The sequence below is a fragment of the Rhinatrema bivittatum genome, chromosome 1 (genome assembly GCF_901001135.1).
Source record: "Rhinatrema bivittatum chromosome 1, aRhiBiv1.1, whole genome shotgun sequence".
Lineage (NCBI taxonomy): Eukaryota > Metazoa > Chordata > Amphibia > Gymnophiona > Rhinatrematidae > Rhinatrema > Rhinatrema bivittatum.
Window position 1 is genome coordinate 126,876,835 of NC_042615.1, and position 23,037 is coordinate 126,899,871.

Consider the following 23,037-nt stretch of genomic DNA (forward strand, 5'->3'; position numbering starts at 1 on the left):
TAGGTACAAAGAAAAATGTACTTAGAAAGTGTAATCTAGCTGTTTATAGAAGAAATGCTTATTTCCAAGTTGCTAGACTTCCTGGGATTATATCTATTTTTATTTTTCAGGAAAACAATGCAAGAACAAGCATATTTTCCTGAAAATTCAGCAGTATTAAATCAGCGATAAGCTGCTGCAGGTACACAGTGAAACAGAGGTACTAAGCATTTTTTCCATAGATATAAACTGGGAAAAACCTCTTGGTGCAGCTGTTCATATGACAGTTATTAACTGAGTCCCTGAAAATAAACTTCAGTTCAATTAGCTGGAATCTTAGTAATCTGTGACACATTTTAGTGGGCTAATATTAGAAAAGCATTGTAGTACATGAGCTTGTGAGTTCATATAAGTCCATTCTTCTCAAGTGCTAGTTGGGCCATAGACAACTAATGAGCCAAAAGCCCTTCGTAGATAATTATACCTGAGATCACTGAAGCAGAACTTCAGCGAGTAGCAGAGTCAGGTCCGGGCAATGGTCATAAACTAGAATTGTGGAAGAAAACTCTAGTCCTCAAGTGTTGCATGCCAATTGGGTTTTCAAGATATCTACACTGATTGTGCATGGGAAGCATTTGCATTCACTGTCTCCATGGCATGCAAATGCATCTTATCCATATGCATTGTGGATATCCTGAAAACCTGATTTGTGGCACTTGAGTACTGGATTTATCTACTCCTGTACTGCACCATCTTTATTTCTTCCAATGAAACATATCATGATCTATTAAGGTTTCAGTTTTCTTGAAGACCAAAATAACTACATGAAATATTGACTGCAAACTGTTCAACCTGTATGATCCTTACATCAATTTTTATTGTCATTGCATTACAAATCATTGCATTATGAATATTGTTTAGCCATAGTGCCTTAGTTAAATGATCAGAAGGCAGAGATTAGTTTATGGAAAGCCTATTCCAATGATGGCAAACTCTAATACTGCAGTGCCACACACACAGCCCTATATTTTAGGATAGCCACTGGAACAGCATATGGAGATTCGTTTGCATGGCTATCTACAAAGAATAGTCTTGAGGTTTATTTATATACTATGACTAGTTTTTTTGACAAATTTACATATTTTGGTTATCCTGAAAACCAGACCCATTTGTGGGACACCTTAGATACTGAGGCCTGGATTCATCATTCATCGCAGAATGATGAATCCAGTGAAAATGGGGGTGGGGGGGGGGAGGGCCTGCAAAAGCCCGCTGCCTTCGACTCACTGCGGTGTCTTCACAGCCGGTTTTCGCACTGGTGGTGACGATAATGTTCGTAATATTATTGCCGCCAATGAAGACATCGCCGAGTTCGTCCCCTCACCGCCCCGACTCCTCCCCTCGCTGCCCCGACTCGAATTTGCATACTATCGCACGCAAAAAGGGCCTTTTCGCGTGCGATAAGCCTTTAGAAAATAACCCCGTGAGTTTGCTATCTGGTCTATTGAAACTAGTCAGGTATGTCAATATAGCTTGTTCCAGTCAATAAACCTAGTAATAATAATAATAAATAATAATAAATAAATAAAAATTATAATCATGTAAAAGGACTTAACTTCCCTTTGTTATGTAGTTATAGAGATGAGGGCAACTGCATCTTCTATTTGCTAATCCTGAGATTCTAATCTGATGACACTTTTCCCTCAAGTTATAATCAGAAATACGCATTTCAGATGATTCAGGACAACGAACCTGATCAAACGTCTCATAAATCCAGATCAAACTGTGTTTTCTTAGCAGCTGCATTCAGATAGTGGGTGAGCCAACGATATAGATGCACTTACTCTATGCAATGGGTAAGAGTGGGAAGACAGATGGCCCAATAATTTTCCTTCAATAACTGAAGTACTTTACCTGCAAAGAAGATGTATGTAGATCCTGTTTTAGATTCATCTTTTTTGCACACATAACCATCACATAATTGAGCCCAGCAGCTGTATTCTCCAGTGTCTGCAGCCGTGGCATTCCCAAGAACCAGCTGGCCATATTTGTCAAGCTGTTTAATGCTAAATGGAATAAAGAAATACAGCAATCAAAAAAGGACTTTGTTTTTTTATTTCCTCCACTGTTTCCCCATTCTTGATTTTCTCTTGATTTTAATTTATTCATAAATAATTTTCTCTCTTTGTTCTCTGAGTGCATTCAAGGCACCACACCTCCTCAACTAGTTCCAAATTTATATTTCACTTTCAAAAATAACAAAACCGTGCCATGAAATGCCATCCAATCAAAAACCAAACACTGCTAACTCTTGATAATAAAATTTGTTTTATGTATGAAAACTAGAAATGGGCCTGAAAATCATGATCTCTGGTCTAATAACTTGCCTGTTATCCATGAATTACTGGAGAGGGCATTTTATTGGACCATGACTGAAGATCAGTTTATTAACATCCCAGAAAATTGAAGCAGGCAGGAGGCTGTGAACAAGCTCTCAGTAAACTTAGTGATATTATTCTTTTCTCAGTTTTCTAATAATGTGATCTCCAGGCATGATCCAATAAATCCCATCCAACATGAAATAATAAGATTAAGATCAGGTTTTAAGATCCACTCTATAGACTGAAACTTTTCAGCCCAACTCTGTCGAAACCAATGCAGAAAATTGAACTAAAACATCATTAACAATGTACAGTGAGTTTACTCCGTGAAAAACCATTTCTAGTCTACTTGTACAGTATGAATGATGGGGATGCAAACAACTGTATTCACCCACATTACCAACTGACAGAAGACAAGAGTATACAGAAATAGTGAGCCCTGTTGTCAATAGTCTACATATGTCACCAAATGTGCATGCAAGTAGGAGCATGGAGATTTCTGCTAGTATTTTATAAACTATATGGCTTTCTACAGTTTGAGCAAATAATAATAATGTATTTTATCTTTTACATAGCCCTTTTTCCATACATTACTCCACTACACTATACAGTCCTCAGAGTTCTCCAGAACTACGGATGCAGCCATCTCCGAGATGGAAGATAGAGCAAATTTATTAGTTCAAAGCTTCTGAAAGGCAAAAGGATAGACAAGGATATATTTAATGGCTCACATCAGGGGGTCTATTAAACTTATATGACCAAACATTGAAACCTTTCATGTTATCAATATTTCCTGGTTTGGGAAATCAAATTTTCAATAAGACCTATTTTGTCTTGTGAAAAATATGTACAGTTTTTGCTAGCCTGTTATTTCCATTCTCTTAGTTTTGGGGATTTTGGAATGAGAAAAAAATTCACAATGTAGGTTAAATGAAATCTCAGCCAAGACTAAAACTCAGCTTCAGGTCCTTCAAATAGGAACTGAAATCAAAACTGAATGTGATAATTTACATTGTGTAGGAGATCTGATAACTCTTCCTGCTCCCTGTGCTTGATACACATTCCTCCTTAATGATCTCTGCCACGTTTGAAAAATTCCAGAATTCTCTCTATATAAAGGTCAGACAGTGCTATGGGATGTAAGCTAGTGGGCTAGGTCTACTAAAATGGGTTTCCAATTTTGTGACTATAAAAAAAAAAAAAGCTTAGTACATCTGCTCTAAATATCCAAATTGAATCAAAGACAGTACTAGGGAAAGAGGAGCAGTTACAGGAGAGGGAAAGTCTGTTGCAGAATTAGGTAACAGTAGCAACCTCAGCACAACTGAATTCACATTTTTTCCTTTGTAAAAATATTTAGGCAAATTGGTTTGCCAGTATCGGCTTTGATTTTTTTTTTTTAAACTGTTTTTATTGGTTTTTTGAACACATACATTAAACAACTGGAGTAACATTAACCTCCATGTCGGCTTTGATTTTTCAGATTAACACCAGAAGAGGGTATTTTTTCAAAAACCATTCACCAATGTAAATGGCTATTAACCAGATAAAAGGGCTGGCTGAACACTGCCTGCTCTGCATGTAGTTAAATGCAGGTGTATTGTGCCACAATGTGCATATTTTCACACATATCCTAGTAGAAGGGTTAGGTCAGGGGAGAAAACAGCGTGCGTTGTTTTGGATTTTAAGAGCTAAGCTCGTTGTTTCTCTTTAAGAAGTGGTAGAATAATTCACGTGTAGAAGCACCCATAGACTTCACTTGAAAATTGCTGCATCAAGGACTTTTTAATTGATTTATTTCTTGCACGCAGATCTCCTCTGTTCTTAACTCGTTCTGTAAACAGAATTCTGAACATCATTTGGAACTCGCTCTTACTTCCCTGGACGTATGGCTTATATTTTATTTGTTTTAAAAAATGTGATATCCCACTTATTGCGATAGCACCATGGCGGTTCACAGTAAGTTGTTGACATTTATTACTTGATAATGATTTTATTATTGGTTGTTTTATTATATTGTTGAGTTACTTTAATGTTAATCATGATGTGCATTGCTTTTTATGATGTTATGTGTTATTTATGATACTATCATACAATACTCATGCTCTTTGTAACTTATTTTTGTTGTGCATCATCTTGAATGAACTGAAAAGGTAGAGAACTTATTTATTTAAATTTATAGCCTACAAGTTTTGATACCTTTTATTGGACTGACAGAAGAATAAGCCAAAGATAATTTTCTACAAGAACTTTCAAGCCCACACAGATCTTTTCTTTAGATTTCTTTTCCCTCTGAATACTCAGACAGTGCTCCACCATGAGGAAAGGCTAAACAGGTTAGGGCTTTTCAGCCTGGGGAACAGATGGATGATGATATGATAGAGATCTATAAAATCATGACTGAAGTGGAACAGGAAAACATGATTCGGTTATTTATTCTTTCAAAAAAATACAAAGATCAGGAAGCATACCATGAAGTTACTAAGCAGCACATTTAAAACAAATTGGAGAAAATATTTTTTCACTCGGTGCATAATAAAACTATATATTTTGTTGCCAGAGGATGAAGCAAAAGCAGTTAGTATAGCTGGGTTTAAAAAGGGTTTAGACACATTCCTGGAGGAAAAGTCCATAAACCATTATTAGCCATGTAGACTGGTGAAAACTACTACTTATCCCAATTATGAACAAGAAAGATTGGACCTATTCTTTGGGATCCTTTCAAATACCTGAGACTTACATTGGACAGTGTCGGAGATAGGATGCTGGGCTTGATGGATATTTTGGTCTGACCCAGTATGGCAGTTCTTATAATGTACTGTTCAAGTTTCTATGGATTTCCAAATGATAATTTTGCCTTATGAATTTTCCTCTTCACATTTAGGGATCATGCAAACCATAAACAGTAGCAGAGAAGGAAGAGGTGGTGTGGCTTATCGGACTAAATCTAATCTAACAACAGCTGCAAATACAGCTCTGCTCAAGAGACACTTTTGAAAAGGTGAAACATGTTTGGTATTAACCTACAGTCCCGAGGAAAGGTGATCCTCACTTTGATGTTCCTATTTGTTTCTCTACACCAAAAATAAATAAATAAGGCTCCCCTTCAGTGTGCCCTTCCATTCCATATATAGCTTTCAATCCAATTAACAATCTGAGAAATAACTGCTTTTTAATGTAATGCATGTCATCTGAGAGACCCTGCAGGGCTCCTGTGGATAAAATCCATGCTTCTTAATGTCACTGTTAGCATCAGTGTGCCTGGCTTTTGATAATACAATTTGCTTTTCGTTTCCTGTTTCCATTCCACACAGTGTGTGAGCTATCGTAGCAAAGTTTCAGTAAAGCCTTGCTGTGATACCAGGTTGAGAAGATGCCATGTAAAGCTGTGCTTATTTCAGTGAGCTGCTTTAAATAGTGTAATTTGAGTCCCAGGGGCCAATTCTTGTAGTTCTTCCTGGACTGAGTGACTCCTGCCTTGCTATATTTTGTACCAGCGGTGTAACAAGATATTTTTTGCACTTGGGGCACCAGGTATGTCTCCTCCAACCTTCCTATCCCTGCCACCTCCCCTTCATCTTGTAATAGGAGAAACTATTGGGGCTGAGGCTGGGCCTGGGTCTGTGGGAGTAGCAGATGGTGAATGCAGGGCCTTAGCTAATGCTCACTCCTAGGCTCTGCCCCCCCTCTCACCACAGGTTTCCTTTTCCCATCTTAAGAATGCCAGGGAGGTGGCAGACAGCAATAGCATGGAGGGAGCTGGAGCTTCGTGCCCCCTTCCAGGCTATACCTAAGGCACTGCTGTTTTGCCCTGATGGAGCATGAACGTTCTCTGTTATAAATCTGCTCTCTTGTATGCTCGTAAATGTCATGGTTAACATGAGACTGAGTTCAGATTTTGTATAAACAAATGTGCTAGGCTATGGTCTCGGATGTTGGCTCGCTCTACCCCTGACTTTTCTTGGCAAGTGAGTGGAGTGGACTGGAATGTACTACAAGTAGGTCACAGCTCTCACCTCAGGGCTGTTTTTCTCCTGATATGTTTACAGGGAATCAAATGGAAATTTGAGCAAAGGGATCAGCAACATTAGTGAGCAGGAGGCAGAGACGGATTTAGAGTTTTAACACCCCTAAGCACTGCTGTTGATGTCAAGCCTCAGAATACCCCCCCTTCCCACCACTACCTTCTCACTAGCAAGGTCTAAGGCACAGCCCCACAGTGCGGCAGCTCAGGAGTAGATTCTGTGGCAAAAATCTGAAAATTCTGAAGCACAATGGAAACATTTCCATCTTTTATATTATGTTATAAAAAATTAAGAATCAGCCCTTTCTTATTGCCATAGTCATAATGGTGGAAGTGACTAGCTATATATTTTCACCATGCCATAGCACATTCTTCAGTGATATAAACTTTTTATTAAGAGATTATGTCAGAACTGGAAGAGTAGCCTAGTAGTTAGAGCAATAGGGTGAGAACTAGGGAAGCCAAGGTTCAAATCTAGCTTCACCTTGTGCAAGACACCTCATCCTCCGTTGCCTCTTGTACAAACTTAGGACCTGATTTACTAAGCCTTTTTTTCCTATTCTGTGTCTATGGGGAAAGAGCTTTGTAAATTTTCACTTAAATTTTAAGCCCTTCGGAGTCAGGGAAATGCCTCCCGTGACTGAATGTAACTCGCATTGAGCTCTGGTTTGGAAAAAGACAAGTAATCAAATGCAAATGTTGCTTTCATTTTTCTATTAAACACCAAAATCATACTCGTACTAAACAAATTAAATCCCTTCTCTGATTTGCCTCTATTTGTCTGGAGTTGCTGCTTTAATGTACAATATGTTAAATTAGGGTAGCTAACGGAACTGCTTGATTACATATGCAATTATGTGATACACCTATAGCTTATTTCTTGATCTTGATTTCTATGTACTCGAGAGGATTAATATGGCAGCCCCACTACTATATGTAATTATAAAGAATATTGAAACTTCATAGCCTAAGGACCAGACTGAAGTTCAGGCAAAAGTGGGCCAGAAAAAATACAAAGTGCCAGCAAATCAGTTTGCACACTTTTGAAATAACACCTCTTTTGCCCAAGAATTTAATTTCCTGCAGTTTACTGACATGATACGTTTCACAGACAATGAGCAAGCAAGCATAAATCTGCACAAAGCACTGTGGCGCTTTTGCCCACTGCTTGAAACTTATACTTTCTGGCACCATAATGCTAATTACAAACATTTCTGCTTGCATGAATTTATTTTGTGGAACATAAGTTGTAGGAAATGAAATCCTTGGCTAAAAGTTGTGCAATTTTGAAATTGGTTCTACAGTTCCATTGCCCCTGCTCTCACACAAAACCTACACCTGGCCCTATAATTCTGACTTCACAATGCACTGCAGTTAAAGCACATAATTTTCACGTGTATGTAAAACTTCCTTTTTCTCTTCTTTAACCGACAGCTGAAAAGTAATATCTGTTTACCCAACAGGGTTCCTCTAATTTTTATAATATTTAACTATCTATCTATTTATCTATCTATCTATCAATTTATCTATCTATCTGTATGGATAATGTCCAGCTCATATCATCAATGAACTTGGACTCATCAACAGCTATCATTAGCTAAGCAAATGTCTTGCAGCTGTTCAAGAATGGACAACCCCTTTCCTCCCCCCAACAAACTCCATTTGAATCTCAACAAAACGTAGATACTATGGTTACAGAACAGGCACAACACATTCCTGATCTGAAAATCCCATTCGGAACCTATTAATATTCCACTACAAACACACGTTAAAAGCCTAAGAGTCTTACAGGACTCAGAACTCACCTTGCTACCACAACAGTAAAGAGCTGTCACATTCAGTTATGAAAATTTAAATGTGGATTTGTGGGTAGTATTGGAGATGATCGAGGATATGAAAGAGTAATGCGTCTTTAAAATAGATGAATTGGTTGAGAGACGAGTCTTTGAAACGGTACAAATGAAGAGTCATCCGGATATTAGTAGATACAATTTTCCCTGAGGAAGCCCTTGTTTGAGAGGGTGAAACAGAGAATTCTTTGTCGGAGGACAGCAGAGGATAGTGAGAAGATTTGGGAGAATATTGAGAACGTGGAGGACAACGAGAAAGTTTGGGAAGATACTTAGTGTGAGTTGTAGTATTTGGATTTTATAAGATCAGATAGAAAATTATTTCTATAAAAATATGATTTATAATACTTGTTTGAATAACATTGTATATTGAATTCATTTGCTATAAGAAATAAGACCGTTTGTGATGATTAAGAGGAAGATCTATATGTTTTTGACATCATCATTCTGTCATACAATGTATTTTTTGTGTGTGAATGGGGGGCGGTGAGTGTGATAGCTTTTAATGTGTATAGATAGAATTTTGAATTATGTTTATTAATAAATAGCATTGAATAGTGAATATGTAAATGATTATTTTCTCTGGGGGTAGATATTAGACATTCAGTTACGCAACATATGAAGATCAAGAAGTCCAGCCTACTCACAGAGGTTCCTGCCATGGCAACATAACTGGTCTGCTGCAATACATTGTTCAAGAGTGTAAAGCAGGCCTTCCCAAGCTGTCCTGGGGACCCCACAGCCAGTCAGGTTTTCAGGATATTCATCATAAATATGCATGAGATAAATTTGCATAAACGGAGTCTCCATGATATGCAAATTTATCTCATGCATATTCATGGTGGATATCTGGAAAACCTGACTGGCTGTAGGATCCCCAGGGCAGGTTTGGGAAGCCCTGGTCTAAAGGACCAGGCCCTCTACAAACTGTAGCAAATACAAAATTCTGCTGCCTGACCACATCACACCTGTGCTACTCAGGCAAGCTACACTGCCTGCCAGTACTATACAGAATAAAATTCTGAACTCTGACACTGACATACAAGGCTTTAACAGGAGATGGACCTAGCTACCTGAGTGAAAAGCTCTCCTCATACAAGCCATACAAATCACTAAGCTCTGTAATAACTCCCTTGACAAAAGAAATCAGAAGAAAAGATAAATGCAAAAGATCCTTCACAGGAGCAGCAACTGCCCTATGGAATTTTCTTCCCAGGAGCAGATTGACCTATCGGGGGATAAAGCTTCCCCTGGTGGGCTGATTGTTCCCATCACAATTTTTTTCCCAGCTTCTCAGTCAAAGAAAAGAAGAGGGCTGCTGTGGCCTGAAGAGAGGACTGCGAGGCCACCACAGCTGGGTCTATTATGAGGCAGGTTGAGGCAGCTGCTTCAGGTGGCAAAATTTTGGGATTGGTGGCTGCCTCACTATGTCTTTTGATTTCTAATGCCAATGGGTTCCCCTCACCCTGCTGGCAGGAAAATCCACGGTGCTGTGAAATGACTTGCTGGAGGGGTTCCCACTCCCTACCAGCACTAGAGAAGACCTTGCGGCGGCACTGTAAAATGATGTGCTGGTGCAGTTCCCACTCACCACCAGCAATAGGAAGATTCAGCAGGCCTGCCAGCATTTCAGCTGGCAGGCCTGCTGAAATGGCAGCGGCAGCAGCAGAAGAGGAAGCCCAGTGCTGCCGGCTTTTCCCCAGCAGCTAGTGGCAGAAGAGGAGGCCTTGCTGTGCAATCGGCAGCAGAAGAGGAGGCCCCGCTGGGCAGCCTGTGTTTCCCCTGAAGCAGAAGGGCCTCTATTTGTGAGCTTGTGTGTGTGCCTGTGAGGAAGTGAATGTTGAGTGTCAACAATAGTATGTATGAGACCTAGTGTGTGTGTGAATGTGTGAGAAACAGCTTGTGTGAGAGCTTGTGTGTGTATGTGAGTGATGCTGTGTGGGCCTAAGGAGGCTGCTGCTGCTGCTGCTGCCTACGTGTTCCAGGGAGAGAAAGCATGTGTGTGTGTGTGAGAGAGAGAGAGTATCTGTCATTTGGATGCCCAATCTTCCAGTCTTGCATGGTCCTCCTGTAATGTATCACAATACGCTTGTGATTTAACTACTCTGAATAATTTTGTATCATCCGCAAATTTGATAACCTCACTTGTCATATTCTTTTCCAGATCATTTATAAATATATTGAAAAGCAGTTCAGTTCATCTGGACCAGAAATCATTAAAGGGTATGGATTGAGAGGGTAAATCCCTTCCCCCAGAAATCATTTATCACAATCCACTTGTGATTTAACTACCTGAATAATTTTGTTTCATCTGCAAATTTGATCACTTCACTCTTCATAACTCTTTCTAGATCATCTATAAATAAATTAAAAAGCCCTGGCCAAGAATAGATCCCTGAGGCACTCCACTGTTTACCCTTTTCCACTGCGAAAACAGACCATTTAATCCTACTCTCTGTTTCATGTCTTTTAACCATATGGCTTGGATATTTATGAGATAAATTAGTAATGCACTAAACTGAGGATGAGAGTAGGATGCATCAGTAGCATGGGATAGACTTAGTTTTTGGGTACTTGCAGGTATTTATACCCTGGATTGGCCACTTTTGGAAACAGGATGCTGGGCTTGATGGACCCTTGGTCTGACCCAGTATGGAATGTTCTTATGTTCTTATTTTCTCTTAAGATCAACTAAAACCCTATTCATTTCAGGCAAATTATAGTTAGTAGGGATCCTGGCATATCTTCCCCTCCCCCATGGTTGCCAGATGATGTGGTGAAAACTATTAGTGTATCTTTGTTTAAAAAAGGTTTGAACAAGCTCCTGGAGGAAAAGTGCATAAACCATTATTAAGGTGGCATTGCAGAAATCCGCTGCTTATCCCTGTGATAAGCAGCTGGGAATCTATCTGCCCCTTGGGATCCTGCCAGGTACTTGTGACCTGGATTGGCCACTGTTATTGGAAACAGGAAAGTGGACTTGATGGACCCTTTGTCCGACCCAGTATGGCAAGTCTTAAGCTCTGGAACAATGGGTCATGGGATGAAAGTGAAAGGAGATAGACCAAGGAGTAATCAATGGAGGTATTTCTTTACAGAATTGGCGGTGGATACCTGAAACAATTAGTCGAGAATCGGTGGTGGATGCATGAAACAGCTCATCAAAACAAGGACAATATCAAAAAGCATGGGAAAGCAAAGAGAATATCTATGGGTGTAGATATGTGCATACTGGTGCATGGGCACTACCAACTTAGAAAATAAATGTGTGCATTGAACCATCAAAGACACTGTGGCCCAGGGTAGTCTAGGGCTGCAAAAAATGTAGCTGAGTAGTGGAGGAGAAGGAAGGGGGAATTGGTGAGCCCTCATCATCTGCTTGTTACTGCTTCTACGTCTATCACTTCTACTAGACTGTCTTTCCATACATTTCAGTGAAGAAATATCACTTGAATCTACTTCCTATCGGACCGATTCAGTATGGTGCACTCGGCCGAACAATTTTGGATGCAATTTTACAACAGAACAAAGAAAATAAATAGCAAACCCCCCTTTATGCATAGTGGATGTAATTCCATTTGCCCATAATTCCTATGCATGTATGCACACTTGTTCAATGAATTACTTAACAGTAACAAAATAGGGCTTCTTATCACAAAAATACACTTAAGATGCAGATTGTGTTATGCAGCGAAGCCGCACATTTTACTCTCAGAAATTAACGCCTGCCCAAATGCAGAAGTTAATTTCGGCCAGCACAGGGAAAGTGTACAGAAAAGCAGAAAAAACTGCTTTACTGTACCCCCTCCGACGTAATATCATAGCGATATTAAGTTGGAGGAAAAATTTTAAATCTGCCCACGGGTTGGAAGACGGATGCTCAATTTAGCTGGTGTCTGTTTTCCGAACCCGTGGCTGTCAGCGGGTTCGAGAACCGACGCTTGTAAAATTGAGCGTCGGCTGTCAAACCTGCCGACAGCCGCAGCTTCTGTCAAAAAGGAGGCGCTAGGGACGCGCTAGTGTCCCTAGTGCCTCCTTTTACCGCGGGCCCTCATTTAAATACTCGATTGAGCACCCAGGAGAGTGGCCTGGGTGCGCGTCGGGAGAGCTGGCGCTCGCCTTGGAGCGCCGGCTCTCCCGCGGTTTTTACTATATCGGCCCGTATGAATGTCACATCTCTGATTATCAAGAAGATACCTTTTGACATAGGCTGCCAGAAACCAGTTTTTAAGCTAAGCTTCTATGCAAGTCCCTGCCTTTGGATGCAATTTTACAACAGAACAAAGAAAATAAATAGCAAACCCCCCTTTATGCATAGTGGATGTAATTCCATTTGCCCATAATTCCTATACATGTATGCACACTTGTTCAATGAATTACTTAACAGTAACAGTTCTGTTTGCTCAAAATAGGGCTTCTTATCACAAAAATACACTTAAGATGCAGATTGTGTTATGCTAACAGCCTTCTTTTTCTTAAAGAATATTTACTTTGCATATACAGTGTAATACAAACTTTCTCTTATGATTAAGTAACAAGCTTTGTGTAAGTCAGCCAAGTTATGCGTTTCTCACACTCTGTGAATCCTTTTACCCACTATCTCCTTCACACTCCCTTGGAACCTCCAGTTACTGAAAAGCTCTATATTTATATTAAATAATAAGCTACTAATGAACCCAGAAGGGGGATCACATATAAAGGTAAAAATTCTTAAAAATAGCAGATATTTTTTTCCTAATCAAGACCATTTCCTAATAAATTACACTTTAAGCACTTCTTTTGAAATTTCAAATTTCAAATAATAATGATTTTTTCTTTCTTAAGTACTAGCAATAGCTAGACATTCAATGCAAATATTCAGCTGCATGAAATTTTGAGCATACCTGGGAACTCTGCATTTCACTCAGAGACATTGGGAATTTGTATCAATTGCCAGAACCTAGGAGACACAATAGAATTCTGTTTACTGCTCCAGCCTCTCCCCTTCAGGAAATTGCAGGAAGGAGGAGAGGAGCTGAAAAAGGGAGCAGCGCAATTGTTTTCTGCTGTGCAGTGCGTACCCCAACCTCACCCCCTACCCTTCCTCAGGAAGCCTGCCGGGAACAGGAGAAGAGTGGTGAGCCTAGAGCACACACCACAGGCAGCATGCGGTAAGAAACCAGAAGAGATGCAGAAAACACAGCTCAGTCAGCGACTGTAATTCCAGGACTTAGAATTCAGTTGAGGATAGAGTGAAGAAGCACAAGCTGGGAAATTGTGACTCATGGAAGGGGGTGGGGGGGAAGCAGGTGGGAGGAAGCAGAGTGCCAATGTCAAGGAAGGAGGAAGAGGAAGAATGCTAGGGTCAACCTTGGAGGAGGAAAAAGTGTGTGTGTGTGTGTGGGGGGGGGGGGGGGAGTAAAGAGAGAGATAGTGCGGATTAGTTGGGGGAGAGGTGATGGAAGAGAGAAAGCTGTACTTATTCCCACCCCTACTCCCCTCCGCCACCTGCTAATTAACAGTAATTGCTGAGTGACCGCAACTCAAAAGTCCCAAGTATGATTCTGAAGTGTGCAAAAATTCCTCAATAGACACCGAAGTCTATGGGCCCATCTGTGCTGTATAATATTTGCATTGGTTTATTTACATCTGAGGTCACACACAACTGAAGTCTGACTGCGTGCTGTGTGAAGATGTGAATATATTATGCATCAGGTTTGGCTTGTTTTTCAAAAGACTGTTTTTGAACATGAATGTGGTGAAAAATGGGCTGGAGTGGACACATGACAGCACCCGATGAATTCTAGGAATCCACCTACATTACAGCACCCAGCGCATTCTAGGAATGCATATGTGTATTATCGTACCTCACAATTCAAGTTCCCATCCTTCCTTTAGAGTAGGAGTGAGCAATGCAGCTTTGTGGACTTCTCAGAATGGTAATGTTTCCCTGTAACTATACCATAGTTTTTCACAAGGATCGAATCAACCCTGGCTAGCATTGACCCTCTGGCATTTGCCAGAACTGCCAGATGGCCAGTACAGTCAAGTCTGTAAAGACGAAGGATAATTAATACAATACAGTTCCTTGGAAAAGCTGTTTTACTTATTGCAACTTTTTTATTCTCAGAAGCCATTTTCTGATTACTTGCTCCTAGCTTACTAATTGTTTTTATTTCACAATCCTTATCATTTGGGTGGAGCTCTTGATAAAACTGGAAAAGGGAGCCAAAATGCTTGATTTTATTGTGTTCCCCATCCTGCCTTTCTATTGTTTGGGTGGGTGCTTCCTTAGTGCCAAACCATTTAAAATACAGCCAAGCATGCACTACAAAGAATATCTGGACTGTGCTACAGATTTTTCAAGAATATTATTGGAGATCTCTTGATTTCTCGAAGACTATGCACGTAGTTTTTCTTTTGAAAAGGCACAAAAATCCCCAAATAATTTGCACCTAATTTATCAGGTGAAGGAAAGGGAAAAAAATCTATGTCGGGTGAATTTTAAAAGAGATGCTCATGTTAATGTATATGGGTCAAGCTTGAGCAACTCTTATTTTCAAGTTGGAACGGTGTAACCGTTTAATACACATATGTGTGCTAGGCATATTTTATATATATTATATTTTATATATATTATACCTATACATTTGTGCGGAGAGTTTAAATTTCCAGCGTATGTGTGCTCACACCCACATATCCGCTTATGTGGGTGCACGCGTGCTCTTTTTAAAGTTACCATCTGTGTGTAGATTCGAAAATTCTATTGTGTACATGTACTTTACTCCTTGATCTAAGAATATCCAGAAGAACATTCCTAATGAGGCTGAAAGTATATTGTTAAATTGGCCTCCTGAGTTGTTAGGAATAGTTTCTCAATTGACCTAGCCTTTGTCACGATCTATGAATGCTGGTATTGAGTGTGAGGCTTTTGGTCAATATCACAGTGGTAAAATGTGGGATTCTCAGCAGCAATATAAATGTATGCAGTTTAACTGCTAATTTGTCTGAGGCACTGGTTGGTTGTAAATTACAATGAGATAAGTTTGAGGATGTGACTTTCACCAAGACTGAGGCAGCTGTTTCAAAGTTGAAATCTTCCTTTTGCCCAGTAGATCCTTGCCTTTCTTGGCTGTTGCATAAACTGAAGGATATTTTTTTTAGAAACTCTTACATAATTGGTTAATTTGTCATTAGCTGAGGTTGCAGATCAGTTCAAAAGGGCAGTTGTTCATTCAGTTTTAAAAGGTGGTCATCCTCCTGCAGTCCTCCCCACTTTGGGTAAAAATCTTGAAAAAGTGATGTTAGGCTCCAAAATGGCAGCACAGTGAAGATTCTCTCCAGCTCAACTCCTACCTTGAATTTCCTATGGTGAAGCACAAAGGAGGCTCTTGAGTCTTTCACTCGGACTCAGAGAGCCCTGTCGTTTCTGAACCTATCGATCATCACATTATCAAGCTGGAGACTTGTGTCGTTCAACCTGGGATGGTGCCTTTGGTTTATCCTGCTGGGGCCAGTAATCCCTCAGGTATCCCTGGCTTTGAAATCACACTAAGCCCTGAGGTTAGGGCTTCACCAATGCAACCACCGGGTGTGCCTTCATCTGGGGATTCAGCTAGCCTGATGAGGTACAGTGACGTCGCAGAGCTCGGGGCAGCTGGAAGGAGCGAAGTAGTGACTGCATTCTTTCAATCTATGACCCCTTTGCAGTCCCTGGCAGGAGAGCCGGCTGGAATTTCAGCATTTTTGCAGGACCAGGAGCTAGTTTTCTCTTTGCGATCTACAGAGCGCAGTTGAGGTTTTGAAGATACTGTTGATTCTACTATGTTGCAAGGTACTCTCAAGCCTGGAATGTTTACTTTACCTCACCCTAAACAAATTAGTTTGGAAATTCTTTGGGATGCCTTGATAACAATGGAGCAATCTCTTGCTTCTCAATTATCTCAGGTTTCCATGAAAATGGCTTCTGTTGTGCTTTCAGTGGCAGAACAGGAAGCTGAATTTAAAGTGGCTAAAGCATGTTTGGAAAAAGCTGAAAATACTGTGGAGGAGAAAAAGAACTTGGTTAGTTGTCTTGTAAAAGATAATATGTTCATGTTGAGGAAAATGTAATTTCTGGAGAATTTCTCCAGACCATGTAATCTTTGATTATTTTTCTTAAACTTTCCTCAGTTCCACCTATTGACTTATTTAAAAGATTTCTTAAAGAATGTTTAAAAATCCCAGAACAGATTTTTTGACCTGTTTCTAGAATTTACTATTTGTCATTGTCAAAAAAGGAAGTGTCTCAAGATCAGGCTCCTGATCCTGACCAAGGAATTGACTTCTTAAACTTGACAGAATTTTTGGAATACTCTGAAGAGGAATCTGCCTCATCTGCTATTCTGTTGGTTTCCTTGGCACTGGACTCTTATTAAGCTCTTTCTTAAAAGTTAGACGTGTTTCTTTTTTGATATGCAATGTTAGGATGATCCCTGATATCTTCAGGATTATTGAAAAGAGATACAAACAATTTTTATTGAAGTGTCCTGTTGTTCTACAACTTGGGGCTCTGTTTTTTTTAAAATATCCCTGTAAATGCTTTGCCCTGTAAAATACAACAAATTTGTATTTTTTGATCCTCCCCAGTTCATTGCATTTTACATGCAAGGAAAGATCTGGCTGAGTCATCTGCTCTTCATCTTGCTTGAGGGTCCTTATTTATATATTTTGTCTTATTAATGTACCTTCTTAGTATCAGCTTTATTTCCTTTTCCCTTTTTTATTTTTCTTGGAGGCATTGGTTATTGGACTCTTATTTGTGGTCTTGAGTTACAGTGCTGTGTTGTATTTAATTGCCTTAGGGGCGGATTTTAAGAGCCCTGCTCGCGTAAATCCGCCCGGATTTACGCGAGCAGGGCCCTGCGCGCCGGTAAGCCTATTTTACATAGGCCTACCGGCGCGCGCAGACCCCGGGACTCGCGTACGTCCCGGGGTTTTCGGAGGGGGGCGTGTCGGGGGCATGTCGGGGGCGGGCCCGGTCGTTGCGGCGTTTCGGGGGCGTGTCGGGAGCGTTTTGGGGGCGGGTACGGAGGCGTGGCTACGGCCCGGGGCGGTCCGGGGGCGTGGCCGCGCCCTCCGTACCCGCCCCCAGGTCGCGGCCCGGCGCGCAGGAGGCCCGCTGGCGCGCGGGGATTTACGTCTTCCTCCGGGAGGCGTAAATCCCCCGACAAAGGTAAGGGGGGGGTTAGGTAGGGGAAGGGAGGGGAAGGTGAGGGGAGGGCAAAGGAAAGTTCCCTCCGAGGCCGCTCCGATTTCGGAGCGGCCTCGGAGGGAACGGGTTAGGCAGCGCGGCTCGGCGCGCGCCGGCTATACAAAGGGGTAGATTTTCAGACGAGCGCGAACAGCCTACTTTTGTTTGCACTCCAGGCGCAAACAAAAGTACGCTGGATTTTAGTAGATACGCGCGTAGTCGCGCGTATCGGCTAAAATCCTGGATCGGCGCGCGCGCAAGGCTATCGATTTTGTATAGCCTGCGCGCGCCGAGCCGCGCAGCCTACCCCCGTTCCCTCCTAGGCCGCTCCGAAATCGGAGCGGCCTAGAAGGGAACTTTCCTTTGCCCTCCCCTCACCTTCCCCTCCCTTCCCCTACCTAACCCACCCGCCCGGCCCTGTCTAAACCCCCATCCTACCTTTGTCGGGGGATTTACGCCTCCCAGAGGGAGGCGTAAATCCCCGCGCGCCAGCGGGCCTCCTGCGCGCCGGGCCGCGACCTGGGGGCGGGTACGGAGGGCGCGGCCACGCCCCCGGGTCGTAGCCACGCCCCGTACCCGCCCCCAAAATGCTGCCGACATGCCCCCGCAACGCCGCGCGCTCCGGCCCCGCCCCCGACACGCCTCCCGACACGCCCACTCAGAAAACCCCGGGACTTACGCGAGTCCCGGGGTTCTGCGCGCGCCGGTGAGCCTATGTAAAATAGGCTCACCGGCGCGCAGGGCCCTGCTCGCGTAAATCCGCCCGGTTTTGGGCGGATTTACGCGAGCAGGGCTCTGAAAATCCGCCCCAAAATCAATAGCCTTGCGCGCGCCGATCCAGGGATTTTAGTGGATACGCGCGGCTCCGCGCATATCTACTAAAATCCAGCGTACTTTTGCTTGAGTCTGATGCGCAAGCAAAAGTAGGCTGATCGCGCTTCTTTTAAAATCTACCCCTTATTGTATTTTTATTTAATTACTCTATGGAGCATATCATTGTTATATTACTTTCAAGATTTTTATTTGATATTGTACATTTTTACAAATTATAAAAAAAGAAAACGTATTTAAATGACAATGAGCTTCTAAGCATTAAACAAGGAGGTTTTCATGTTGAGCACAGTACTGAAACAAATACCAGTTTCTATGGCTGATTTTATATGGAGACACTGGATCAGAGACTTCCAATTATTGCTGGGTTTTTTTTTTATGTATCTGCAGTCTTTGTTTCTGTTTCACATTCAGTTTTGTTGCAGCGGCAACAAGAAATAGAAATTGGTGTATAACAGACACAACAGTCATGTTACCAGTAAGCCCTGGAAACTCCTGATTCAGCTAGTCAATATAGGTTAGTGGAAAAGTGGGAGGTGCCATTCGGAACAGCCCCTCCCTTTGATGGTTAAAATAGCCATCCCTGTTTTATAGCAGTGCTCTTCTGAGAGCTCAGGGGGCAGTGGGAGTTGCTTTTGAAGTTACAGGAGGAGTTAGGCGTTGTTGCCTGAGCTGATTTTTTTTGGACCAGCTCTTTGGATTCCAGCAAATCCTGCTGGAAGTCTGTGAGTTGGGTTGGGGGATCTGCCCTTGTTATCCCCAAATATTTTGGGCTTTTTGAAGATTTTATGTGGTAGGAAGCCTGGTGAGGCCCTGCGCACCACATGGACTCGGGGAATGGGTGACCCTCTTTTTGGGGCTGCGTAAGTTAGGGAAGGTGATGACCAGTACCAGGACCTTCTTTAGTTTGTCTTATTTGTTGTGAAGAAGAATTTTGTGGAAAGATTTGGGAGGAAGTTTTGCTGCCCCTTTTCCTACCCATCTGAAGGATGGTAAAAGCTGCTGGTTCCATCTAGGATCCCTCCTACGTGAGATCCCAGGATAAAGAAAATTAGAAGAGGAACGAACTGTAAGAACTTTGAGAACACTGAGGACCCCCATCAGGAGCTTTCATCCTGGGGAGAGAGACAGTTGGACTCTCTGTACAGGGATAATAATTTATCCACTTTGGAAGAGGTCTTCCTGCCCAACTAAAGGATACCCTGCCCACCTGGGAACTCTATTTTGTCCAAGCCCTGGAAGGTAGCAGTTTTCCTTCCCTGGTAAGGAAGCCCATGCACAGATTGATGAAAAAGACCGTAACAAATGAGGAAAAATATTTTCTGGTGCTGAGGACTAAGTTAATTGTGCCATTTTCATCTGACCTTTATATCAGTAAAGCCTTTAATTTTTGGACACAATTACTGGCTCCAGTGTGGTTCTTGGCACTTATAGCACACATGGGGAAGAGAAGATACCCCTCTCCCAGGGAAAAAGAGTTAAAAGTAAAGTTACCCTTAGCACTCCGGGCCCTGAAAGTAACTCTTTCCCCCCACCGACAAAGGATCCTGACTCTGGGGGAAAGAGGGACTGTGCAAAAACTTGCCTGAGAAGGTTCCAGCCCTGAAGAGACTAGCAATTCTTTATTTGCCCCACTGGGTTGCAGTCTGCACCTGGGGATGGGGGTTACAGGTGGTACAGTAATACAATGGTTTTATTCTTATTTGAATTGATGGAATCAACAGGTCTAGACTGGACAGCAAACTTCCTCATGGTTGCCTATTAATATGGGAGTGCTTCAACGGTCATCTCTGTCAACATCCCTATTTAATATATTTGATTTATATTCCACTTTTCAGGCACAGCACAGCAGATTACATTTGTGCACTCAAGATATTTCCCTATCCCCAGAGGGCTTACAATCAAAGTTATGTACCTGAGGCAATGGACGGTGACATGACTTGCTCAAGGTTACAAGGAGCAGCTTGTGAGATTTGAATCCTAGCTTCCCAGGATTGTAGCCTGCTGACTAAGCTACTCTTCCATGTCTACTTTGTTGTAAGTGTCTGATTTAAGGATCTTTTTTAAAGTTTATGCTGATGATTTTCAGCTTGTCTCCAATGGTTGGGCCTGTGGATTCTGTATTTCAAAAGATTATCAACACTTATAGGTATGGTTAAGCAATGGATGGCAGAAAATGGCTTATTAAATCTTGCCAATACTGAGACTTTGTTAATTTCAGAGTCCCCTCCCAACTCTCTCTTCCTCCTATGATGGTGGAAGGGTCTATAATCCCCATTGATGATTCATTTAGAGATTTGAGGGTGCAAATTGATTCGGATTTCAGTCTGTGCCCCTAATTAAAAGCGGTTGTTAAGAGAGGATTTTTTTAGGTACATAAATTATGCCATTTGAGATATATTTTAGACAAGTGTGATTTTAGAGCTGCTATTCCAGCTTTTGTACTGCCAACATTAGATTACTGTAATACCCTGTATATTGGTTTCCCCAAATGTCATCTTAAGGCATCACTACAAATGTTGTTGAATGGGGCTGCCCATTTAGTGACTGGTTGACCTCTTAGGGTCATAGTTCTCTACTGTTGCAATCCTTGCATTGACTGCCTTTTGAGCAGAGGATTAAATTTAAAATCCTTCTGTTAGTTTTTCAAGATTTACATGAAGGACAGCCCATTTATTTCAAAGAATTTCCTATATGGTATGCTTCGCCTCAGGCCTTACTCTCAGGTAACAATTATTTGTCGACAGTACTAAGTGTGAAGACAACTAGATGGCAAGAAACCGGTTATCGGACTTTATCACACATAGCTCCAACCTTGTAGAATAGCCTCCCATTGAAGCTACATCAGATACAGTATTATACGTCTTTTAGAAAGCTTTTAAAATCTTATTTATTTCATGAAGCTTTTATGTCTATATGAAGCTTAGTATGTTTAGTTTTAGTCTGTATCAAATTTTATAGTTTTAAGGTTGTTTTATGTCTGTGAAGTTTATGATGTCTATGCTGTATTATTGATTTATTTGTAATCCGTTTAGGAAAGGTTTCTGTGGTGAGGACCCCCTGATTGCCCACTAGATGGCCCTAGATCCTTGCCTTAGTAATTACAGCTAGAGGGACAGCACATTCTCTGCAGTACCTCCCTCTGAGGCTGTCTGTAATGGTCTGATTCCTATCCAGACAAAGGGACTAGGCTAGGAGCAGGTGTGGTCTTTTGAGTTAGCTCTTGAGGAGTAAGGAGCTCTTTTTGTTCTCCCTTTTAGAGAGAGGCCTATCTCCCTCACTTGGTAAAGTTTGTTTAGAGGAGAATCCCTACCAAGTGCACTGTCTGCCAGCATAGGTGTACCTCCTAGGGTAAAAGAGAGACCTTGTTGAGATTTTTTTAAATCTATTTTTGAAAATTTTGACAAATGTGAGAGCCTGGAGCCTCCATGCTGATGGCCATCCCCCCGGATATGGAGGCCATGTAACTGATGACCTGTGAGCACCCATCTGAGGAGAAAAGGGGGCTGCAGTGACGATATTCACTCCAGAGAAGATTTTTGGACTTTTCAGTAATTTGTCGTCTTTTGTTGTGAGGAGGATTTTTATCCACCACTCCAGGGGCTGGGGCTGCAATAGCTCAGATTCCACCTCAGACATCAGGCCTTCCCTCCAGAGAGGTCATTTCCATCAGGATGAAGGAGAAAGACAAAGGAGACTTGCAAAGGTATTGGGCGCAGGCTGGGTGAAAGAGGAGTAAACCTTGGACTCAGGTAGGATTTTTCTGTGCTGAAGGGGATCCCATCGCTGGTAGGATTTGCTTAGTCATCTGGACACTTATGCACTCAGTACAAGAGTGGGAAGTTCAACACCCAGGGAACCTGAGCCCAGGAACACTTACACAGAAGTAGACTAAAGTGCAGCTGTAACTCACACTGCTATACCTGACTGAACATTGATTTAACCTTTTACAGACATCAGTAAACGTTTATGAACATCCAGTACTGTGTCCCGCCTGCTTGTCCCTGCAGCATCAATCAAGTAATAGAGACAACCACACGGCTAGGAAGAAATCATGCCACCACCTGGACCAGGAAGGTCTGCCTTCACCCCCACAAAAAAGGACCCATACCTTGGGGAACAAACAGGAAGGGACGGTTGTTAGTGAAGACAGCCCAGATACAAATTCTTTTGTGAGTCCTTTGGAACCTATCAAATCCATGAAAAAACAAGGTTACACTGGCAATAGGTGGAAAATAAAGTACTGCAAATAAATAAATAAAACACGTGCATTTTTGGGCGCTTTTAGAAAAGCAATTTTCAGACAGGCCAATTTACCCAGGTAAATGGCTTTGAAAATTGTCTTCTTAAATTTTCATGTATTGAAGGCGACTCCCTTCATTATGGATGCTTATTCTATTCACTTCTCTAATATATTTAATAAGCATTTCAGCGATGGATGTCATGAATATTATTTCTTATTAGATGCAGTTTAAGTGGATCAGAATTCAAAGTATATTGCAAATAATTAATGCAGAAGCTATCTTATAAAATGAACACCTGTTGTAATAGACACTTACGCATTGGATCTATGTAGAGATCCTATCAGACCCCAACTAGAAGTCATTCAGAATGTGGGTGTTTAGCTTCCCATGAGGAAGAGAGTATTTGGTAGGTTCTTCTAGTATATATAGCCAGACCACCATTTTAACATGTGGATTTTTATGTTTCCTTCTCAGGGACAGCATGTCATGGCTGTCCCTTGAATTTTCTGTTTTTAAT

General features: G+C 41.6%; 1 protein-coding gene across 1 annotated transcript in view; it reads right to left on the bottom strand.

Moving 5' to 3' along the window:
• PDGFRL (platelet derived growth factor receptor like) overlaps positions 1 to 23,037 on the bottom strand; it is an 86,201-nt gene that overhangs the window by 42,031 nt on the left and 21,133 nt on the right. Inside the window, exon 3 of the mRNA XM_029587071.1 lies at positions 1,894 to 2,045. Within this exon, the coding sequence (XP_029442931.1) occupies positions 1,894 to 2,045 (152 nt within the window). The remainder of the gene's footprint in view (positions 1 to 1,893; positions 2,046 to 23,037) is intronic.